Source organism: Parambassis ranga, chromosome 12, assembly GCF_900634625.1.
Source record: "Parambassis ranga chromosome 12, fParRan2.1, whole genome shotgun sequence".
NCBI lineage: Eukaryota > Metazoa > Chordata > Actinopteri > Ambassidae > Parambassis > Parambassis ranga.
In genome coordinates, this window is record NC_041032.1 from 14,708,748 (window position 1) to 14,732,046 (window position 23,299).

General features: G+C 44.6%; 1 protein-coding gene across 5 annotated transcripts in view; it reads left to right on the forward strand.

The window, feature by feature from the left end:
* Positions 1–23,299, forward strand: part of arhgap24 (Rho GTPase activating protein 24) — a 47,301-nt gene that overhangs the window by 21,641 nt on the left and 2,361 nt on the right. For 3 of the 5 annotated variants that reach the window (XM_028418287.1, XM_028418285.1, XM_028418288.1), the window contains 5 exons: positions 17,705–17,827; positions 21,193–21,400; positions 22,649–22,781; positions 22,996–23,069; positions 23,150–23,271. In XM_028418287.1, coding sequence (XP_028274088.1) covers positions 17,722–17,827; positions 21,193–21,400; positions 22,649–22,781; positions 22,996–23,069; positions 23,150–23,271 — 643 coding nt within the window. In that variant the 5' untranslated portion in view covers positions 17,705–17,721. Of the gene's footprint in view, positions 1–4,898; positions 5,314–15,886; positions 16,009–17,704; positions 17,828–21,192; positions 21,401–22,648; positions 22,782–22,995; positions 23,070–23,149; positions 23,272–23,299 lie in introns of those variants that run through there. The other 2 variants (XM_028418286.1, XM_028418290.1) reach the window with 2 other exon arrangements.

The window sequence follows — 23,299 nt, forward strand, 5'->3', positions numbered from 1 at the left end:
CTCTTGTTTCCTTCAGGCTCTCTGGTTCTCTTACTTTCTCCTGTTAGGTTAGCTGCTCAGGTCCAGGCCCTCGCACATCCCCAGAGGTCACCATCCCTTGATTTATAAGAAAACCTGAGGGTTATGTAGGTTTACATACTGTATACTGTACTGTGTGAGGAATCATGGTGCTGTAGTGAAGAACGTTTTAGAGCTTCTACCAAAATCAGAGCTGTAGTGCCATCATGTGGATTTGGGGCGGGATTACAATGCCGGTTGAAAGGATTTATGTGCAGCATAGTTGAAGGACTGTACTCAGTGATGTACTCTTTGACACATATTAATGTCATAATGGCTGCATTTATTGCAAAATAGTATATATAAATAATTTTCTTCTTTTAAATCGTTATTAATGAAAACATCTGACTGGAACAGACCAGTTCCTGTGATCCGTCAGGAATGTGTAGCATCCTAATCCCCCCTCCAAAACTGTATCTCAGCCTTCTTATTAAAAGACCATTAAATAGGAATGACTGACTGACAGGCTAATGCTATTAGAGGCTGAAGACAGATGTGCCATTTTAAGGGAGCCGGCTGGACTGCACCTGATGTTAATGACTGAATGACGGATGGAAGGATTTAATTTAAAAAAAAAAAGAAACAGTAGGATGGGGAGTCTTTAATTACACAAACAATAATTCAGCTTGTTCACTGTCAGACTCATGACAGGTGGAGAATATTATCCTATAGGCATCAGTGCTTAAGGTAGAGAAGCCTCAGCAGAGTAACTGAGAATGCGTATTAATCTGCCGTGCTGACATTTCAGTGTCACGATACACGTAGGTGGTTTTCAAGCAGGCCCCTCATGTCACATTAGTCATGGATAACTTGTAGGTCTGGGACTGTCTGTACATGGGTGAATGTGTGTGTGGCCACCAACTGAGTATAAATAAACCTATATCATGTTTTACATATATGTTCACCTGCAGCTCTGTGAAGGGTCATTGACGAGTTTTTTGGAGATGGACTTTATGCACGTGACGTTCAGGCACACGGCGCTCTGCGTCTTACAGCATCCTGCGTCCCCTTCACTGTCATGTCTTAAAAATGTGTTAATCCACGGGACATAAACAGGCAGCTCTTTGTGTCTGAGACTATGTGTTCTGATATATTGATTTAATTATCAGTTGGCTGTATGGTGCCCACACATACAGCGTCTAATGCGTCATAAATCCAAGAGAAATATGAGCCACACTTTCAATGTGTGCATTAAGAGGAAAGCAGTGAAATTGATTTTATGTAGATTACTGTGGTGAAATAATGAAGAAAGATTCATTTTGCATAGAAAAGTGTCGCCCCTGTTCATCAATACACCTCCCAGCTCTCTGCCTGATTACTGTCCTATCTCTCTCCCAAGGTTTCACTTATTAATATGACATTTTCCAAACCGTCAGACACTGAACGCCCCCTCTCTCCCTCTACCTTCTTCAGTGTATGTCTATGTGAGTGTGTGCAAGTCGATGTGTGTACATTCATCCCAGTGTGCATGCGCAGTCAATAACCTACTGCCCGGCTCCACACATCTTGAAATAATGATAAGCTCAAAAAAAAAAAAAAAAAAAAAAAAAGATAAGGGTCACCGCCATCTCAAAGGTGAGACCCTGGACTGGGTCACATGACCACAAAAATGAGGCGAGCTCCAAAAACATTTGAGCATCTTAATGATGGATTTATGATGGAAACTTGAAAGCACAGCTGTGTTTCGTGTCTCAGTAATGCTGCACAGATGTGTTTTTTTTTTCATGCAGGCTTTATGTTCCTCAGTAATATTCGACATCCACAATTGAATTACTGAAGAGTTTCCTACTAACATCCAACATGAAAAACAACATTTTTCAAAACCACCCACTGCCTCATTAGTGACATTTTCCCCAGGGAGGAGCAGGATGTTGGAGCTGCTGAGGCACAGCTCCTGAAAACATATTTATACTTATTAAATAAGAGACCAAATGCAATGTATTAAAACTTAGACTTATTATATAGTGGTAAAAGCAGCTCAAACTATCCGCTGCCACCTTTTAATATTATAAAGTCTTAGCATGCTAACAGACTAGCTGCTCTGCTCAGCAGTGGCATCATTTGAAGGATGCAGTGTTAAAAGACATGACCTGTGCGGGCACCAATGTATTTTAATTTTTTACATTATAGCATTATACATATGTGCAGTGAGCGCCCCCTACAGGTCGAAACATGGTGGCTGCATCTGAATTTCCTGATTGGCTGGTTGGTTTTCTGTGTTATAGATGCATCAACCTTTCTGTCGTCTGAAGACAGAAACAGCTCAGTGACAGTTTTTGGCATTTTGTTTTGAGGACAGAATGGGGGCGGAGTTGCCCTTTAAGATGGTCTGACCTGTTGAGGACTTCCTGTTTGGTTCTCTAGCTGTTATGAGTTGTTGTGCCCGTTGCCTAGCAACCATGTCAGCTGCATTTTTGAGTGACTGCTGGTCCTTCAAGTGTCTTATAGACAACTTTTATTTATTAGATTTTTTTTTCTACAACAGACTTGATCAGTTTTGACACCAACAATCCATAGAATTAAATAAGTAAATACACACTCGGCCCATGTTATTCAGACACGAACCTGAGCTGGATGTCAGCCGAAACATCTATCACCGTCTTTCCTGCACAAACAACCTTTTTATGGAAGTTGCTCCTCGTAACTCAGAAGCTAGTCAGTGGTAGTAGCTCATAGTCCTATTGCCAGTGTAGAAGGGTGCTGTCAGTTTAAAATAGGAGGCTGTGCAGATCCGTTTGGTTACACTTACCCCCTGAAAGTTATTTGCAGGCCAGCAAGGCTGCTGCTGCCTAGTTACCAAGGAAAGGAAGAAAGTTGGGTTGGAGGCAATCAAAGGAAGGTTTTTATTTTATTTTATTACTGAATTCTGGATCATTTTATGCCCAAGAAAGTGAAAGCTAAAAAATCCTATATTGATGTGTATGAATTCAGAACGTGCAAACGTTCAAAGTCTAACAAAAAGTCAAATAATCCAAAAACTATGAGGTACAACACTACACAGAATTATAACATATGTGTCGCAAACATGAAAAGAGTGTGCACAGATGGAATCAGACCGGATTACGCTGGACTGACCTGACTGAGTGTCACAAGAATTCAGGGTCAGCTCCACTGTATTTGCAGATGGTGTTATCAGGTGTGTGTATTCACACAGAGTGGGACCCTGTGACAGGGAGAGAGGAGACTTTCTGCTCTTCTGGTGGAAATTGTTGCTGCTTCTCATCGTTTTTTGCTCTCTCACAGGCAGTTGAAGGAATAGGAGCTGGCTAATCCTGACTTCATGTGGTTTTGTGGATTAAGAAAAAAAGGTCATTGACCAGGTTCCCCACAGGAGGCGCTGTCAGAGCCGCAGCCACAAGCTGTTGAGTCATAACACACCGAGAAGCGAGTGTGTGGGATTTTATTTAACACACTGCTCATTAAAGCAGAACTCTTTGTTTAGTGTGTTTGAGACCTGCGTATGAAAATGATCAATGCTTTTATTGCAGTTTAATCAGCATTTACATGATGTTTCTCCATCACAACACGAGGTGGAGTTTGTGTGTTTTAGTGACAGAAACGAAGCCTGTAGGAGCCCACTTAGTGTGATGTACAGCATCATTCATGAAACCATGATTGATCGACCACTGAATGAGGAAAGACAGCGGCAATAACAACACAGATAAGATGTAGGATGACAGCACAGCACGGTTCCTGTTCTCCTGTCATTTGATGAAAAGATGCGCTTGAGAGTGAAAATGGTTTTGCCTCCAAGCATGTGAACATGAATGTGTTCCCATCCATGGTCATAAGTGCACGTAACAAAAAAAAAAAAAAAAAGGAGGAGAAGTTTGCTGCTGCAAACCCTCCAGGCCTGTACAGGAACTGGATGAACGATGAAGAGTGTACCTCTTAGTCAGATGTGTCGCTGTGCTGTTTCAAAGGGACGTGACAAAAATCAGGAAAGCTAAGGGAATCCAGCACATCCAAACAATTAGCTGCATACCGTTTGTATGCTGTATGCTGTTTAACATATCCGCCTCATTCACATCTACGCTGTGCTGCTATTGTTGTTCTTCTTCTTCCTCTTCCCTCCTCCGTCTTGTATCAGTGCGTCATTATTCCTGTGTGAGTCTGGAGGAAATGCACTCAGGCCGTAGAGCGGAACAGCACAGGATGCTTGCATAACAGCCTTATTGAGGTGATCGGTATGTGACATGTCACATTCCAAGGTTCACTATCACCCCCCTCCCCAGCCCTCTACAACCTCTGCTCCCACATGTATCAGGTTGGCCAGGTGTCGGTGAAGCCTCATTTGGGTCTCCAGTGACTTACGTTTCCTTTTGGACTGTTTGTCTGACGAGCACCCTTGATTTGAATGTCCAGACCTGTGGTATGTAAACTGATTTGTCTCTGGATACATATTTAGATGTCTTCCCACAAGCTGTTTTGTTCCTCTAAGTGAAATCCAACAGGTTTTCAATGTAATCTAAAGGTTTAAAGGAGCGCTCTCTGGAAGCCGGTGATGTGGTTGAGCCTGGAAAAAAAAACAGATAAGGAGGATATTAAAGCCCTTCCTTCCAGAGGGAGAAACCCCAGTGTCTCAGGGTTTCTTGGCCACCAGTAGCAGCGGCCTTGCCGACCCTGCACGGCAGTATTTATAGAGCACTGTGGATGAGTCATTTGGCTGAGTGCCCACTCTTCGTTCACCAGATTTACAGGTCCCCTCTTTGGGGAGTGCTGCTTGATTTACGATGCACCCCACCTCCCTCCACCACTAGCTCCCACCCCACCCCACCCGTCTCACTTCCTTCCAGAGCAGAGCAGATCTCGCCGTTTCACTCTCCGCTCTCTGTCCTTCACTTGTGTCTCAGAAATATGCTTCGTCTGCTTTTCCAGCTCCTTTTGACAGAATGCTGCACATAGAGGGCAGACCGGCTCGCCTTTTCCATGACCTCGCCTTACTGCCTCTGATTGGTGTGTCACATTGACCTGCCTTTGGCACTCTGAGCAAAATGAAGTTGTAGGCAAAAGAGTTATATGAGGTGGAAGACAAGCAAAGTAAGGAGGAGGAGAGTGAGACGTGCAGCGAAGAGTTCTTCAGCAGAAACAGAGGGAGATGAATCCATCATCTGTGGCACAGAACAGGAACAGATGAAGAAGTGGCACCTGGGGGCCGGCGGTCAGCAGCGAGCGCGTGGCTTTTGCTCCATCAAACTTCAGCTGAGAAGGGGGCACGTCTTTGTCTGCAGCCAATGGATCTTAACTCCAACCCAGGTGTGTCTCTTTGCATAGTCAAAATAACCACGTTTGCATCGTGTGTCAGTACGACGGCAGGGTTTTATCAGACTTTTAGTTTCAGCTGCAAAGGACTTCTTAGCTGCAGAGTTACAGATGCACTTTCAATTACTCTCAAGTGTCTCCTTCATGTCCGTATATCATGTTGAGTGTTTTACAGGTTACAGTTCAGAGCTTCTGTTTATTGCAGCTGTGATTACAGATGAGCAGTTAATGGTGCTTGCACTACTTATTTCCCTTCCAATACTGCACATACTCACATCTGCAGATACACTTCACTGGTGTACTCTAACCATTACTGGCAAAACATTTCCAATACTAAATGCTAAAGTTTGCTTGAAGCCTCCATTTAAGGGGCAGCGATGTTTATCTGATGGTTCGGCTCTTCGGTGTAGATTCCATCGTCACAACAACTACTGAATGATAATGCATCACCTCTCATATTTATGCTAACTGCACTAATGAGCAGGATTCATCAAACTGGTATAGGAGAAAATGGAGGAGAAGCTTGCTGCAGATGGGATTATTATTGTTTAATAATCTTAAAGTACTTCTAACAACAAGTTAATACTACAAATATTTATGATTTGGAGTCCTTTAAATGTCGCCCAGGCCAGCTGCACTAGATACACAGCTGTAAAAAAATATCTTGCCAAAAGGAAGGAAAATCATGCTTAGTCAAAGAGCGTTCTCATACCTGGGTCAGGTTTCACTTTGCTTGACTGCTTGAGGCAGATAGCAGCAGTGAAGCTCCCAGCCTGCCTGTAAATCCATTCCAGTAAAGAGGTTCTCATGCAAAAAATCTGAAGCAACAGACGGGAGAAGAAATACCGTATCACACAGACTGCTGGAGCAGAAATGAGATTTCAAGAAGTGTTGATGGAGGTGAGGACAGAAGAGAGAGAGAACAAAAGTTTCTGAAATAAACATAAAATGAGAAATAAATATGAATTCTATTTGCTTATTAGACTTTCTTTTAATAAAAGCAAAAGCCTCAGAGGCCACGAGGCCTGAGCAATCTTCTTAACTCTGCTGTTATTAAAGCCAGCCACTTCCTGAACTGGGTCACTCTTGAATGTATTTGACTGCTAGCTAAAGCCAGCCTGTGTATATGATGATAAGAAGCACATCCGAACTCATTCACATTCAGAAGTCTCTGAAAAGTTCGTTTTTATTGGATGAAGTCAACACATCTGTGTGATTAACTGGCTGCAGACGGCTGCAAGTAATGACTGAATTATGATTGGATTCTGTTCACCCACAGCACACACACTGCTGCAGGGTTTACCACAGCAGAGTTAAGTCTGGGCTAGCATGGTGTTGGACTTGGCAGCATTCCTCTCTTATATGTTATAGGCAGAAATCACACAGGAGTGAATTATGTTATGGATGAGGTAGGATCCATATAATGATCTTTTGGTAAACCTAACCAAGTAATCTACCCTCCCAGCTCAGGCCTGAACCTGAAGAGCTGACCCGACTACATCAGCAAAACGTGCACATAGAGCCGAGCTCATCATCAGCAGTTCTCTGTCCCTCCACTTAGATCACCACCAATCTTTTTCTTTGACCCCTCCTCTCTTTTCTCTGCACTGCTGCAGCCCTTTCGGGCCGACAGTTCTTTGGCTGGCTTTGTCAAAGAAAACAACGTGGATGTGAAGCGGCAACGCTGACAGCGCTGCAGCGACGAGCAAAAAGAAAAAAAAAAAAAGCTTATCTTGCTGGATGCTAACCATAGGCTCCGACCTCGGCCGTCACGTAGACTTCTGCTGGGGAACTACAGTCCATATTTATTCATCTTTCACAGAAAATGTGGAGAAATGCTCACACAGGGTGATGATTGATCTCCGCTTTCCCTATGACAGACCCTTCAATCTCCAAAAGTAATCTAGCAAATGAAAACGCTGATGAATGCTGCCACAAGAAATGAATAAAGAGCACTGCTCTTTGGTTCTCAGGCCGCCCTGCCTCCCATTACTGAAGCCCTGTCTGAAAGGTTCAAAGGGCTTCCCAAAGGCCATTCTGACTCAACCTGCCAATTTTGACTGTAGGGAGTGCAGGTGTGCATCCACCCCGAGGCCATCATCAGCGCTGAAAGGTGATATTAGAAGGTATTACTGAGCGACGCAACCAGCCCTTTGTCAAGTGCACTTTGTGTTTCATGCTGCCCCCCATCTTTAAGAACCAGGAAGCTCAAGCTGCGTCTTCATTCAGTGTTGTAGTACATTGTTACCAGTGTTGGGAAGAATACTTTTAAAAAGTATTCAGTTACTGAATACAGATTACATGCCCTAAAACGTAATTTGTAATGTATTCCGTTACATTACTCAGTCAGAGTAACGTATTCTGAATACTTGGATTACTCACACATTGAATTGCATTTTAAGTGACTGAATGCAGCGATCAGCCCCCGCTGACTACAAAGGAGAAGATGTCATGTCCAAACATGTCCAGATTGTTACAGCTGACTGCATCGCATCAATGTTCTTTTATTTAGAGAAACAGAAAAAACAGAATGATGACAAAATAATCTATTTGTAAACAACCAAAAGTCATTTTACACACAGAAACAGTGTTTGAATACCTACATTAAGCGACACGTTCGTATTTAAATGTTAATCAGCCTCCGTTTTGGATGGAGTTGGCTAGCAGCTAACAGCTAACTACTTCACTTATTCAAGTGCTAACAGTGAACCGGCATCGTGACTGAGAAGCATTAAGCACGCAGCGCTTCCTCCTCATCCTCAGACCCTGACCTCCATCAGTCCGGCTGCTCTGTCCTCTCTGTCTCCTGCAGCTTTCGGTCCAGTTTGCCGACATGAACCAAAAACTTTAGCTTTGCTAAAAGATGTTGTATTGACGGTAAGAGCTCTCACTCCAACAACTATTCACCGTCATACACACATAAATGACCACACAATGAGACCAGCGATAAGGAGTCAGACATCTGCCGTAAACAGGATCTTTGTTGTACGAAGACAAAGATTTTTTACGTGACTTGTTTTATCCAGCAGAGTGAAAAAACACATGAAAGTACCGTCGTAATCCACTGATTTCAACAATGTAACTGTATTCTGATTATCATCTCCTATTTTGTATTTTACATGTAATCCGTTACTCCCCAACACTGATTGTTACTGTGCTGTAGCATCTCTAATTGCAAACGAGATCACACAGCGCACAACAATGAATCTCCTGCATTCACAGTCTCATTGGTGATCAGTCATAGTGAGCTATGTTTACATAACCCTAAGAATGCATACATGTTTCACACAGAATGCACACACACACAGATTAATACAAACACTCGCACTGTCAAACACAGCACGTACAGGGAGTAACTGTTTAAACTGTGTCTGGTGTTACACTTAACATAAATTCTCTGACAATATAGCGATGATACCAAGCTGTAAGTGCATTAACTGCTGCAGGAGGGAGTTTTTTTTTTTCTTCTCTTGGATCTGTATGTGCTGCAGCTTTCCAGAAGCTTCTATGTTTCAGCCTCCAAGCATTGCGTGCAAGTGTTCAAGTGACAACAGCTGCCAGCCCTCGCCAAAACTCAGCGCTCCCCACATTTTAATGGCATATTAATCCCCTAGTCAGTCGTCGCCGCAGCCGTCAGAGCTCAGGAAGGTTCCCCTCGTAAGGATTTTGGCATTTTAACAAACCTCAAAGAAGATGTTTGGAGTTTTACTGCTCGTCAACACACAAGTAAAAAGGCTCAACGGGATGATTGTGGTTTCTTAGCCGTGTTGTTGATGATTTATTTTTACATTTGTCAAGTTTTTGCTTTTAATATTCAACCTTCTGGTGTTTTAACATGTGTTTTACACCATTTATTGTAGATGGTTTATGAGTATTATGTATACATACGTAGCAGTTGTCTTCACACATCTCTATCAGCCTCTCGTCATTTTACGAGTACTGTGCCAACACGTGTTACAAGCTCTGTGCTTTAAGTCCTGTCTGAGCCGCGTTTCCTTTTTCTAAAGCTGAAATTGATTCCCCTTACATAATGGTATATTTACAGCAGCCCTGGCAGAACACACAGACATAGCTCTTTATTTAGTTGGCATGAAATCAGAACAGAGACGCTTGGCGCTTTGACAGGCCTGTGACCTCCCTGAACGGACTGACCCACCGCTTCCCTGCTTGTCCTCATGACATCTCATTAAAGCTCACTCAACAGCTGCATTTGATCCCTCGTTTTCATATTGTGTGAGACTTAAGGGGGGGGGGGGGGGGGTGAATATGTTGATCGTCATGCAGTGGAGGTATCATGTTAGCCTTTCAGCAACAAAGAATACACAGACCCTCGAGCCATTATTGTCCATTTCTTGGTGCCACGATTACCCGTGTCCCTATGGGCGCCTGTGGAGAGACAGTAGAGCCAAACAATCCTTGTCCCCTTTGACCTCCCCACTCCCATTCACTTCAGCATCAGGTGGTAATGGATAGCCATGCTAACACTATGGAGTCTGTGTTCTCCGCCAGGCAGGACGATGCCTTTGGGGACTCAGGTGGAGGCTAATGTTGTGATGTCTGTCTTGAGATTATGTCTATTGACAGGCAAGGACCACCGTGACACCAGGAAGGTAAATTAGCCACCGATACCTTGCTGGGGGTCAAGTGAAATGGGACACCCATTGCAGATACATGGGAAGATACAGCAGCAGAGGGAGGAGGAGGAGGAGCTTTACACAGGGAGCCTGTGCAGCACATATTGACAGGTCAAAGGTCACACTGTGTTACACAGGAGGCATGCAACAGGCATTTTCTTTTACAAGTAATCACCAAAAAAAGGCAATTAAAATATGAATCAAAGAAAAGCAGGATAACAAAAACAGTTTGTGTTATAGTAACGGAACTCTCTCAGTATCTCAGTTATGGTGGAATGGATTCCTGTCTGATGACATTATTAGGCTCCTAACAGTTAACACAGCATTGCAGTGTGAATGGGAGATTCCATGTTTGCTTATGGGGTCATGCCCTGTGTCAAACCTGTGGCCTCTCTAAACCCTTCAGAGGAAGATCTGCCTATTGTTTTCCATTACAGTGTGTGTATGCCTCTGTGTGTGTGTGTGTGTGTGTGTGTGTGTGTGTGTGTGTGTGTGCGCGCTCCTCTCCTCTCCTCCACTCCCCCACTTCGAACCTGCCATCCCTCCCCTCTCCTTCCCTTTCTCTTTCACACCCTCTCAGCTGTGCTCATTCACTCATTCTGAGTCGGGCCAAAAAAGCTGGCAGAGCGGCTCCTCCAGTCAGGGACCCCCGTCCTCACGTTAACCCAGGTAGCCAGGACTCTGTAACCCACTCAGGACGCCTCAGTTTTTTTTTTCTTCTGGACACAGCAGGAGTGCGGACAAAGCATGGAGGTGGTCCATCATAGTCTACCTCAGTATGGATTATCTGGGTTACAACCCTCACATCAAGGTAACTAAAGACAGTGCGTTCTTAGACTATCTTGGGTCTTTCCTCACTTCTCTTTCGGGCATTACACTGATGGTTTGTCTCTTAACATTAAGGCTCCTTTGTTGCAACAGCTGCACTGTGCAGAGGGATTAGAGCATCTGGAGATCAGAGTGAAATGATGAACAAAAGATGTAAAAGAAAACGGAGACTGTTTGTGTTTCCGCTCATCTTCGCTTCTCGTGAGTGGTCGAACATTTTTCTGTGTAGCTGTGCGGCTGGCGGCTCGGTGAGGGACTTCCTGTTGTGTTGGAGGTATTTATGATGCGTGGACTTCTGAGAAGACTATCATTAGACACATTATTGAATCTCAACTTGCCCCTGCTTGCACGCAAACAACAAGACTCTCAAGACAGACAAGAGAGAACAGAAAAGCTGGATGTATTCATTTAATCCTCCCCTATGTACACTCACACAGACACACACACACAGACACACACACACAGTGGGAGAATTATGACACATATTTTTGTCATTTAAAGCCAAACAAGGTAGTTACAGTGTCTGCATTGTTTTCTGGGCCAGCAGCAGCTGCTTCCTCCACTTGGCAAGCAACACAATCAAAGTCTGGAACACACTCACAATAAGTCTCCCTCCACATGTATCCCACCTTTTCTCAGACAGAATATGTAGGTCATTTTTAACCCCTTCACCCCTGCTTTCCTCGGTTAAAATGGAGACTGTTTACAATGCTTCGAATAAAGTGGTGGTTAGCTGGTTAGCGTGTTTTTGACATAACACTCAAACTGTTTCTGCACTTTTGTTGATATTTTTCTATAATTTTACACTTTTAAAGTTTGCAAATTAACCCTTTTATTTGTTTTACATTGTCTTTCCAAACGGGCATGCACAAGATGTATGGGATGCTAAGCTAAGTTAGCCTTTTTTGGACTGTACTTTCACGTCCAGTGTGCAGGTAATGTTATTTATGTGCAGGAGCTGCAGGTGGTAAAATATTATTGACATCCATCCCCACATGCTGCACGATGCATGTACTCTGTGTGGTTTCACAGGTTTCTTACTGCAGAGGTGCAGGTCAGAGTGAAGTGTATCGGGGGGGGGGGGGGGGCTCCAGGTATTTGTGAGTAATTACAGCACAGTGGGATCCTTTGTTGTCTCCCACCTGTTCAGAGCCATTAGTTAAAGACTAGTCTGCAGCTGGGGTTTGGCCGCTTATTAAAGCTAGCAGTGGTCACACGTGGAATGAACAGTTGTTAGTGGTTTGCTCAACATGATAGGCTACACACCATAAATAAGAAAAAAGCAGCGACTCAGAGGTAGGTTTCTCCCTTTTTTTGTAATGGAGTCTGAATCTTAATCTGTGTGCCTCGTTTGAGGGGAAGCTGCATGCCTCTGTGAAGCTGACAATTGTTCTCCTCTGAGTTTATAAAACTTTGGAGCGTGGCGAATCGGGGGGGATTGTGACAGATGTCACGGCTGTCTCTTCAGGTAACGTCGCTGCTTTAAGTGAGGATTCTTGACTCAGTCTCAGTCGATGAACTCCTGCAGGGACTGGTCTCGTTTATAAAGTGATGATTGTGTGTGTGTGTGTGTGTGTGTGCAGGCAGCTTTAAACCACAGCAAAGAGTCAGTCTGAAAGGAGCCTGAAGTCATCAAAGGAGGAAGATAATCTAGAGTTTACCCACAGGCCACCAAAGGTATTTGAGCGAAGTGTCTTTATCTTGTCGCTAATTATTGACCAAAAAGCTTTGTGGCTGTGAAAACTGCAGACTCTCAGTTTTATCTGATTTGAAGTGAAATCAGTCAGGAGGCCGTGCAGACGTATGTAAACACTGTGTGTTAATACTGACTGTCATGAACCACAAAGGCCATCTGAGCCACTCAGAAAACTCAGCATCAACAGGAAATGGCAGGAGGAGCGGGGCTGTGCTGTAATGTCCGTGGTATGCTGTATATAATCCTGTTGCACGCTTGTTTAACAGCTTCACACACTGCTGTGTCTAAAAGAAAACACTGTCTGTCCACAGACACAGCAGGGAGTTACCATCACTTTGCATGACAATTATCAGAAACAATGCTGACAGGGTGGAGATGCCTGTGGAGTGGAAAGGTCTCGTGTGACAAACTGACCGGCATGAGTAATTGGTGTGAGTGTGGGAGATAACACACACACACACACAGCTCAGGCTCATTATTTGTTTGCTGTGAGTTGGACTCAGGCAGGAAATTACAACACATTTATTAAAATGTACTTTTTCTTTGTAGATTTATTTTGTAGATTGATCTTTACTTCTGCTTCTCTTCGTGATCTCATAGCTGTAATTAAAGATGGAGTCTTCTTGGTGATAATTCAGACCCTGTTCAGTAAATCAGTCCTGCTGGAGTGGAACTCGGGCCGAATCCAGTTCTAGCTGGATTGAGTCTTTTCAGTCTAAACAGCACAAATCCAGTAAGAGATCCACCTCTCTGACGTGGGTTTAAGTCGGATTTGCTGAAATCTGGCGAAGGTCTGAGCACGATTAGCATATGCGGCTAGTGACGTCATACTTCCTGGTTCACAGGGACAGTATCTGGGTTGCGTATAAAAAGCCTGGACCACTGAGGAAACCAAAAGAAACCGCACAGCGCACCCTGTCCTACCCTGTCTGAATGGGTATGTGTATGATGCGACAACTAGCTTGGAGGGCAGCAAAAATGCTGGATTGAGCCGGATTGAGCCGGATTGAGCATGGACACGTGTGTGCAATACCTGGATTTGAAACTAGGTCTGAATATTAGGGATGTCCCGATCAGGTGTTTTTGCCCCCGAGTGCGAGTCATTTGATTTTGAGTATCTGCCGATACCGAGTCCCGATCCGATCCTAGCAAAACCTGTGTGTGTGTCCAGATCGCACGCTAGGAGATTTCACACACGCAGCGGCTCATTGAGGTCTCAAACCAGGACCTCTCGCACCAAAAGCGACTGTCATACCCCTACACTACAGGACACAGAGCCACCTTGCACAGAAGGCGTTAACTTTGAGAGTCCTAATAAATATATTCGAGTCCTGATCGGGAGGTAATGTCCGATTCCGATCGAGTCTGAAATCACGTAATCGGGCCCGATTTCCGTCACGTGATCGGATCGGGACATCCCTACTGAATATATCCAGTTTAGAAGCAATCTGGATTCAATCTCACTCTAGCTGGATTGACTTTCCCCAGTGTGAACTGGGTCATAGTGCGGTCCATGGACGTCACTAGGGTTGACAGATAGGGGGGGCTAATCACCAACCACCACCAAACCCCACCCCGTTGATTTTTTTTTTTCCGGGGGGGGGGGGGGGGGGGGTGGAATTTGCGTAAGAAACACAAATAAGTATAACAAAATACATATTTACACATTATGATTACTTCATTTCTTAATGTCATTATATATATTATTTTTCAGATGGTTCCAGATGCTCCAGGTAATTTCCCAAACTGTACATAGTGCATCAAAAGAACAAATAAGTAATTTATTGTATAGTGTGCTGTGTGAACATTGCACCTATCAACCACCAATCCAGCTGTTCATCTGTGGAAAAAACTTCTGCCAGTGACTCTGAAACAGCATCTCAGTCTATAATCTTTCCTTATTCTTTCAGAAACAGTCACGCTGTAAATGTCTCTTTTGTCCCTGCAATATTTGTGTGGCAAAAGTTGAAAAATGAAGCTGCGCTACATGAAAGAAGCGCTGTTTACTGTGAGCATCTGAGAGCGAGCTCCCCTGTTCATCCGGAACGTCTTCGACGTAACTTCCGGGTTAGCGTAACAAAACAGCACCGCTAATAAGTCAAATAAAAGTTTCCAGTAAGAAATAACAGTGTATAACAGGGGTATGCAGAACAATGCACCTTCCAGCTGAGATAACAGTCCGCTACGCGTCTATTATTGCGTTCAGAGCCGCTTTTCAGATGTGTAGACGACTCAGCTAGTTAGTGGAGATACTTCTCTTGTCTTCAGAAGACATCTTTGAAAACCCACCTCAGAGGCACAAGGCTCTACAATTGGATATTTGAGCCCCTTGTGATATTGCTCGATGGTCCGATTGGACACTGACTTGCCCGTAGAATAATACAGCCAGTCTTCATCACACAGACATGCCTGAAGTGTCCTCTTTCCGAGGAAAGAAACAGAACGTCTCTAGTTATTACTTTCCTGATATATGAGTGACTTTGTAAGACATATGTTCTCATGTTGTATACGACATGGTCAACTCCGAAATAATCAAGCCCCAAATTATAGGGGGGCTTTGGATTATTTTAGGGAGGCTGAAGCCCCCCTATAATAGGGCTAGCGACGTCAACGGTGCGGTCTCTGTGTAAAAGTGCCCATACAGACTGTGTAATGTGTAGCCTACACAAACCTAGAACTTTCCTAAAAGGTGCTTCCTACGGGCCACTAGCCTCTCACTAATCCATACATTGCCCTTAAAATAACTCGAACTAATGGTGTTTACACAAATGAATGTTTCATTCATGCAGCTGTAAAGCTGCAGTAAAGATGCCCCAAGTGGCCATTAAAGGAACTGCAAGACATTGGATCAGCCCATCCTCCTCAGCAAAACATAAAGTGCAGCTTTTGTGCTTCATTTGTCGGCCTCACAAGTTGCTGCTTTGCCTCAATGGACATTATTTGGCTTAAAAATAACACGTGAGCCACATCTGAACATGCATGACTTCAATCTGAGTCTGTCTGAGGCAGTAAGGTCCCTTAGAAGGGGCGTTCGACCCATTGACAGTAAAAACTATGGACAGAGCTTCCGTGACGTCACTTGTTTGTTTCTGAAGAGCCGTTTTGAGGCTCGGTGGGAGGTTCCAGGACGTGATGACCGCCGCCATGTTGGTAGCGTCACGTCCGCCAAAACTCCAAATATGTTGCATTGTTGGAGTCTATGGGAAATTACTCGCTTTTGGAGCCAGCCCCCAGCAGTTGCGGCGTGAATTACAAGTTTTGACACTTCCACATGGGCTTCAAGTCTGAGCCCCGAAGGTTACCGCTTGGTTGGACCCTGTAAAGTCTTGGCGCGGCCCTGCACCGCACTGACTCTCTCTCTCTCTCACACACGTCGATTCTCCTTCTCTCTGGGTCTAATCCGCCTCACGGAGGACTTTGTGTTGGAGCGCGTCGGTTCAGACTGAAGTGTTTGCGGAGCTTTTTTTACATCAGCTGCGGAAAAACCGTGCCATGTGCGGACACAAGTGATCTGCTGCTGCTCAGTCACCGGTCAGTGCCTCGATCGCTTCTTTGCTGTTGTTGACACATTGACTCGCTGTTAACTGTTGCGCGTCGCAGCGACTCCTGCTGCTGTTTGTCTTTTCTGAATGTTTCAGTATTAACTCTATGTCACAAGTTTTTAACGCGCGGTGGAGTTATGTCCACTCCACGCGGGGTGTAGCCTAATTAATGGGGACAACGATCAATACCGGGAGGTGACTAATTACTGGAACAGAGCGCATTTTAGACTACAGTGACAGATGAAGGACCTCTCCCAGCACACAGACCCACACTTGAATCTTTTTAATGTGAAGGTTACATTTCATTAATCAGGCACTTTTTTCCCACTGTGAGTCCATGGATAGATAAATGACCCATACCTGATTTTTCAGCTTGGAATTAACTCTATAAGCACCATCTGTGCTGTTACAGCCTGAAGATAACCTGAAATATGTCCTTATTGTTGTATGTGACACTAAAATGTTCATTTTCTTCTATTACATTAGGCTAAAATGCTGAAATTCTGACTTCAGACGTTCAGATGAACCTGTTTGCTGGTTTGTCATTGGTAGTTTAGAAAGTGCATGTGTCATAATAAAATACCTGCATGTGTTTGGATGAACCATCTTGTCCATGACAGCCAATCAGATGATTCTTTGAGTCTTTATTGTTTTGGCATTTAAAACATTTGGAGAATCTCTCTCACACACACACAGTGTATGGCGTGGTCCTTGTTGACATCATCTGTGTTTGTGTGTGGGGAGCCTTTTGTGGACGTGTTGAATGTTGGGCAGGACAAACGGTGGCATCTGCTTCCCGCTAACGAGATCTCAAGAAGACTGACGGGAAGCATCAATCACACCGTCAAAGTCTGGCTCCGCATCCAGCTGTTCATGCTGCTCTCTGACCTGCCAGCCTCCCACGAGCACCAGAAACACTGACCTCCCCCCCCACATCATCACATTGTTATTCAGATCCCAGGTTTGCCTCTCCACAAGCCACTTAAAAGCCACTTTATTACACCACTTCATACGTCTGTGCTGTAATTATGAAGTTTTTGTCCAGAACTATAGCACAATGACGGCTGCTTGGTCAATCATACGTCCATATCGATGGAAAAAATGGCGGCCGCAAAGGTCACATGGAATCGACACATTCCTTTTAATCCTTTAGTTTCTGTGCAGCTAATTATTCCTGCTTTGGGAAACAGTCACTGTATTCTTGAGGGTTTTGAGTCATCTTGATCATCAGAGGTGTTGCTATGTGGAGGGGGGGGGGACGGTCCAGTTGTCATGGTGACGGCTGCAGCCAGTTATGTGAAGCAGGTCCGGAATCTTTTAGTCCAGTTCTGTTTGGTATCGCATGACGACAGACAGCAGCGTGCCGGTGGCTCTTATCCACCGGTTGAATCAGGGGGTGCAGAGCCAGGCAGCCTCTAATGGAACATACTGCTGCCCTGACATATAAACACCACGTCTGAGTTATTACAGCAGGCCGGGACCAGAAGCAAAGCACGGAATTGCTTTTTTTTTCTGGTTTAAATAGTTTGACACAGTAAAAAGTGGATCTGAGGAAAGTATCTCTCTTTAATGAGATGAGAGGGAAGTGGGGGGGGGGGGCAGTGACACATAAACAGTGCTCAGACCTCCTCCGCTGGGTCACATTACAATCATCTCTACTCTTCCTCTCTTTTTCAATCAAACAGGGGGGGACAGAGAGCGGATGACAGCCAACCATGAGACCTACCTTCTTATGGCCAGCACCCAGAATGACATGGAGGATTGGGTGAAGACAATCCGGAGGGTCATCTGGGCACCGTTTGGAGGAGGTAAGTCGACCCAGGACCCAGGACCCAGGATCTGGGTGGCTTTTTATTATTGCTTTGCATGCAGTCGTGGGTTGTCTTGAGGACTGAAGGCACAAACATGCCCTGAGATTTAATTTCCAGGTGCAACGCTGGACTGATTACTGTTTACTGAGACCAGCTCCATCCTTGTCCTGCACAGGAAACCATCTAAACACTAGACTGTAAGCTGATTCATGCATTGAAGTCAATGTGATATATGCATTTTTTTTAAAATAGGCTAATCGATGCTGCTCCTGGGTTTGGTGGCATTAGTGTGCTGAATTGTGGCTTGTTATTGATTGTATTGGCAGACTCTGACCCACACTGTGTAGGGCACCAGTGCACATTTGTAACCACGCTGTGAATAGAGCTGGGCTCTCTGTTTGGAGTGCAGGCGGTTTGACATCTATTGCAGTTGACTGCTCTTCAAAAGGACGAGCCATTTGTCAAAGATGCCACAGGAAAGGTGGCTCCATGGTGGAGCTCTCACACACACACACACACACAGTCACATTTTGCAGTAGCAGCAGAGACTATGAGAGCGACAACGAAGCCTCCTATCCCTGAAAGGTCTGCTGCCGTGTTGTGCTGAAGGCTCGCTGCGGTAATTACCGACCGAAGTGAGCAAAGAGTCGGACAGGAGAGAGTCAGAACTCTGAGACATGTGCAGCTGCGGCTTCTCCATCTGGATCTTTGGAGATTTATTTCATGGTAATTACTGCAGTTGATTTGTAGTTTAAAAACATCTTTTAATTAGAAGTGGAACCATTGTTGGTATTAGATCAATGAGATGCAGAACTTGAAACAAATAAGGACTTTTATTTTGAAATATTTCAGCGCCACTCTTGTAGGCTGTGTGCTCTGTGATGGTTGTGCTAATTTCATACATTTTGTGCTTCAGTCTGAGTTTTTAATCCTGATTAACAGCTTTACATGTGAATTTCCCATCATCACTCAACTTTGAAAGTTTAAGCCGTAAAGTGTTTTGATGGATCGATCAGGTTGCTGTGACACATGAGAAAGTGTTGTTATTCAGGGAACAGTAAAGGTCTTATTTTTCATTTTAACTTCAACAAATCCTGGAAAAAAGTAACTTTTTATTTACTTTATCTGCATTATCAAACCTCTATATATTCTCATTACCTTCACTGACACTTCAAGAGTACAGCTGATATGATCTATGATCAATAATATCAGCCGTTATGTGACTACTGATATCACACGACTGAGGTTAGCTAGAAAGCTACAGCTTGTCAGGATGTACAGAAATATAGAAAAAATATCAGCTTACACACCTGGATTGGCATTTTATTACCTCCTGATATTGATGTTGGCTGCAGACATTAGATATGTCTGCACAGCTGGCAGAGAATGTCAATATTTGAATCTAGACACAGATAGACTTGGTATTGATCCCTGTAAGACAAACAGTACTGTGAGTAAATAAAGCTGGAATCTGATACATATCTGTTCCACTGGTGAGTAAAGCCTCCCTGTGACATGTTGTAGTAGCTTCAATCACATCATTCTCTATTTATTGTTTTACTTTTAATATACTTTAGTAGAAAAATAACTTTTTACTCTCAGCATAGAACATTAAAGGTCGGGTAGGAGATTTCATCCTGATGCACTTTTTGTTAAATTAGTGTAACTTCTCTTTACAATCCGATAGCAACCGATTAGTTTGACAGTTTCGCATTAAAACGAAGAATATGAATCATCTGTGGAAGCTATAAAACACTAAAAACATCAGCCAATCCTCCGGGTGGACCCTGCGCGGAGTATTGGCTGGTTGTCACTCTCTTCCTGCTCTGCGTGCACCAGAGAGGTATGTGCATGATGGCCGAAGTCACAGGCCGCAGCTCGTCTTCAGGTGATGCACGACCATGTGATTGGGAGGCGTGGCTTCAGGGTGAGCTCCGAGAGAAAGGGGCGTGTGTTTACTTTCCAAATCTGGCTGACTCTCACTGAGTTTTCAAAATGTCCTACCCTACCTTTAAAGCCATTTTGTTTAGTGTAAGTTTATTTAAAAATATTATTACAGGAACATTTATTCAGCTACATCACAGAAAAAGAGTTAAAGATGAGGAAGAGGAAGTAGGAAACCCTGTGTGTGTGTTGAAGGTGGACTTATCGGAGCTGTCACTCTCAGTGTGTCCTGAGCTACAGTGGCTCAGCCCAGTCCAGTGGGAACAGCAAACATGCTTATAAACACATGCACACACACACACACACTCTCCATAAGCTGGTACACACACACACACACACACACTTACATGTGACCCAGGAAAAACATTCCTAGACTCATGAGCAGAACGTCTGGAGGGATGACCTCCTTTTTCATACATCCACTTTTCCCTCACTTTGTGGTGCTTTTCGACCCATGAGGACATTCATCACTCTTCACTGCGGTGGAATTTAAAAATATTTACTCGGCTTTAAATATTTTTTGTGACTGTTTAGTCTTATTTTATAGATTGAACAGTCGGCAGAGCGACTCCAGACGTCTGAGCTGCTTCAACATTGAAAAAATTACAATGACAGAGCATGGTGTTTGGACAGTGACAGAATGCAGGCGCTTTAAATTCTGCACCTCTGGTGTGTTATCTTATCACAAATTTATGAATAGCTGTTTCCTCCGGAAGCTTACGAGTTGTGTCATTTTGCAGAGGGGTGAGTATGACAACATACCGTGATATTATTCATTATAATAGCCTCTAATAAGAAGGAAAAATATGTATTCCAGCCACGATTTTCTGAGCCATCACATTAACCTCAGTCGCTTTTAGCCGCTGCTTGTCGTGTCCAGAGCACGAGGACCCGGGTGAGTGCAATTCAGTCAGTGTACAGTACCTTGTCGTACCACGTGTACGCATGTGTGTGTGTAGCCTCTGTCTGTATCTGGAGACCGGAAAAGTATGCAGCAGATCCAAATCTCTCAGGAAGGCCGCTTTAATCCCCTCTTGTGTTGCGTCCACATGAGACGGCCGCAAATGGAAATCAGGCTTTTTTTTTTTGATGGCGTCCCTCTCAGACAAAAGGCGAGAGGTGCTCAGCAGGAAGTCAGAGATTTGATCATCAGACTAAAGGCTGCTTTGTGGGCGTGCATAATTTTTCTGCTTGAAGTGTCTGACCAGCCTGATCATAAGTTGGTTTAACTTCTCTCTTTGATGCTGTAGACGTTCTTTGAAAAAGAAGAGAAGAGTTATTAATATATCAAAAGACTTGTTCAGCTCTCACGTCACAAAACGCATACAAAAAAAAAGTATGGTCACAATTTTAAATTTTAAAAAAAGACAAATGTAATGTGAAAAGCATCCATCGTGTGTTCGTCTGTTGTGTTTCAGGGATCTTCGGCCAGAAGCTGGAGGAGACGGTGCGGTATGAGCGCCGCTTCGGGAACAAGCTGGCCCCCATGCTGGTAGAGCAGTGTGTGGATTTCATTCGGCAGCGGGGCCTTCGGGAAGAAGGTCTGTTCAGGCTGCCGGGGCAGGCCAACCTGGTCAAAGAGCTGCAGGACGCCTTCGACTGTGGAGAGAAACCCTCTTTTGATTGGTAAGCAGCGTTGGGAGGAGGTTGCAGCCTCATGCGGCACTAACAGACCAAACACATGTATTTTAATGTGACAGCTTTCATCCATAACTCAGGCTGACAGAGGAGTACATGAGTGATGAGTGAACACCCACCCCCACCCCTTCCTTCCTCACTTCCTCTGATGAGCATAGTTTACACCAGGATGTGCCTGTCAGCAGCCATGCCATACATCAACATCTCAGCGCCTCGTCCCAGAAAACACGGGCTACAAATTCAGCCGCCATTACAGTGTGTCAGCATCACAATGAACACCTCCCTCACCTTGTTGAGTCCCTCGTTAGCCCTCGTAACCTCCTGCCTGCTTCACCAGCTGCCCCTCGTTGGCTGGTCTCCCAGCCTGCAGGAACCCGCTCGTCTTTTTGGCTGATCGTTGGAGCTGCTCGTTGCTCCGTCGGCCCTGCTGCTGCTGATCATGTCCTGTTTTCTTGCACTCATTCTGACCATATTGTGTGTGGCCACAGTGCGTACATAGCCTCTTCTGCAGACTTTAAAATGAACCACCACTAGATGGCAGTAAAAGCGACACACTGCCTAGCTTTCTGCCTATTGGTTAATCATTTCTTATGTTCATTTCAATCATGAGAGACTCAGCGAACTGAATGAGAAAGATTTATTAAGTACAAAGTTTGAATGTGCATTGGCGTCCTAGACCCCATTGTGAAGACCACATCCGGAAAGGGGGGAAAACGCAAGAGGAGAGGCCGCTGGATCAGAAGATCCCCCCCGGGGTCTAGACCTGGTGGTGGTGGAGAGCTGGAGGGCAGGAGATAGGAGGCCTTACTGGCGTGGATCTGGTGGTGCTTGGGGTGGAGGAGGGTTGCCGGGTTCGATCAGAAGACAGCTGGAGAAGAGACGGAGACTTTTAAATTTCGTGCTAAGCTGTGATTGGTCAGGAGAGGGATGGAAAGCGACAGCTGATTGGTGAGGGAGGTGCTTTCTATTAAGCACCTGACTAAGAGAGGGGGAGCAGAGGAGTGAGGGAGAGAGATTAGGAAGCGGATAGGGATAAATGGTGACTGATGGGAAACAGAGTCTTTCTGATTGAACTTACGCTAAGAGCTACATTATTGATATGCTCCTCATAATAAACAGTTTTTGTGAGCTTCTCCTCTTGTTTCTCCCTCCTGGCTTTTCCTGCAGGGAGCTTGGTGTTTGCCTCCATCCTTCATACATCGACCTGCTCACTGTTTCTTCCCTCCGTCTCTGCAGTAACACCGACGTGCACACTGTTGCCTCCCTGCTGAAGCTGTATCTCAGAGAGCTGCCCGAGCCCGTCATCCCCTTCCAGAAGTACGACGAGTTCCTGGCCTGCGCCAAGCTCCTCGGCAAAGATGATGAAACGGTGAGAAAGAGGCCTTAATGGCTTCCTTTGTACCTGTAGCTACCGACAAATTGCCTTTCACACACTTTACCCCTTTACATGAAGTTTTTTTTTTTTTTAGGTTGACTGAAAAGTTTCACTTTCTTTCTTCTGTCTGGACTTCTGTGTGGCTTTTAGGCCACAGCAGATGTGACTGTTGTGTTTAGATTGACATGATGTCACCCTCTGTCTGCAGGGTATGAAGGAGCTGAGGCGGCTTTTGGAAAGTCTTCCTCCAGTGAACCACAACCTCCTCAAGTACATCTGCAGGTAAAAAGGGGGGAAAAGGTGGATTAAAATGGATATTTGAACCCTTATCAAACATTGATTACGTTTTCTTTCTGTCCTAGATTTCTTGATGAAGTCCAGTCATATTCAGGAGTGAATAAAATGAGCGTTCAGAACTTGGCCACAGTTTTTGGGCCAAATATATTGAGGCCAAAAATGGAGGATCCAGTTGCGATAATGGAAGGTGAGCATCAGCCACATGCTTTCAGTTT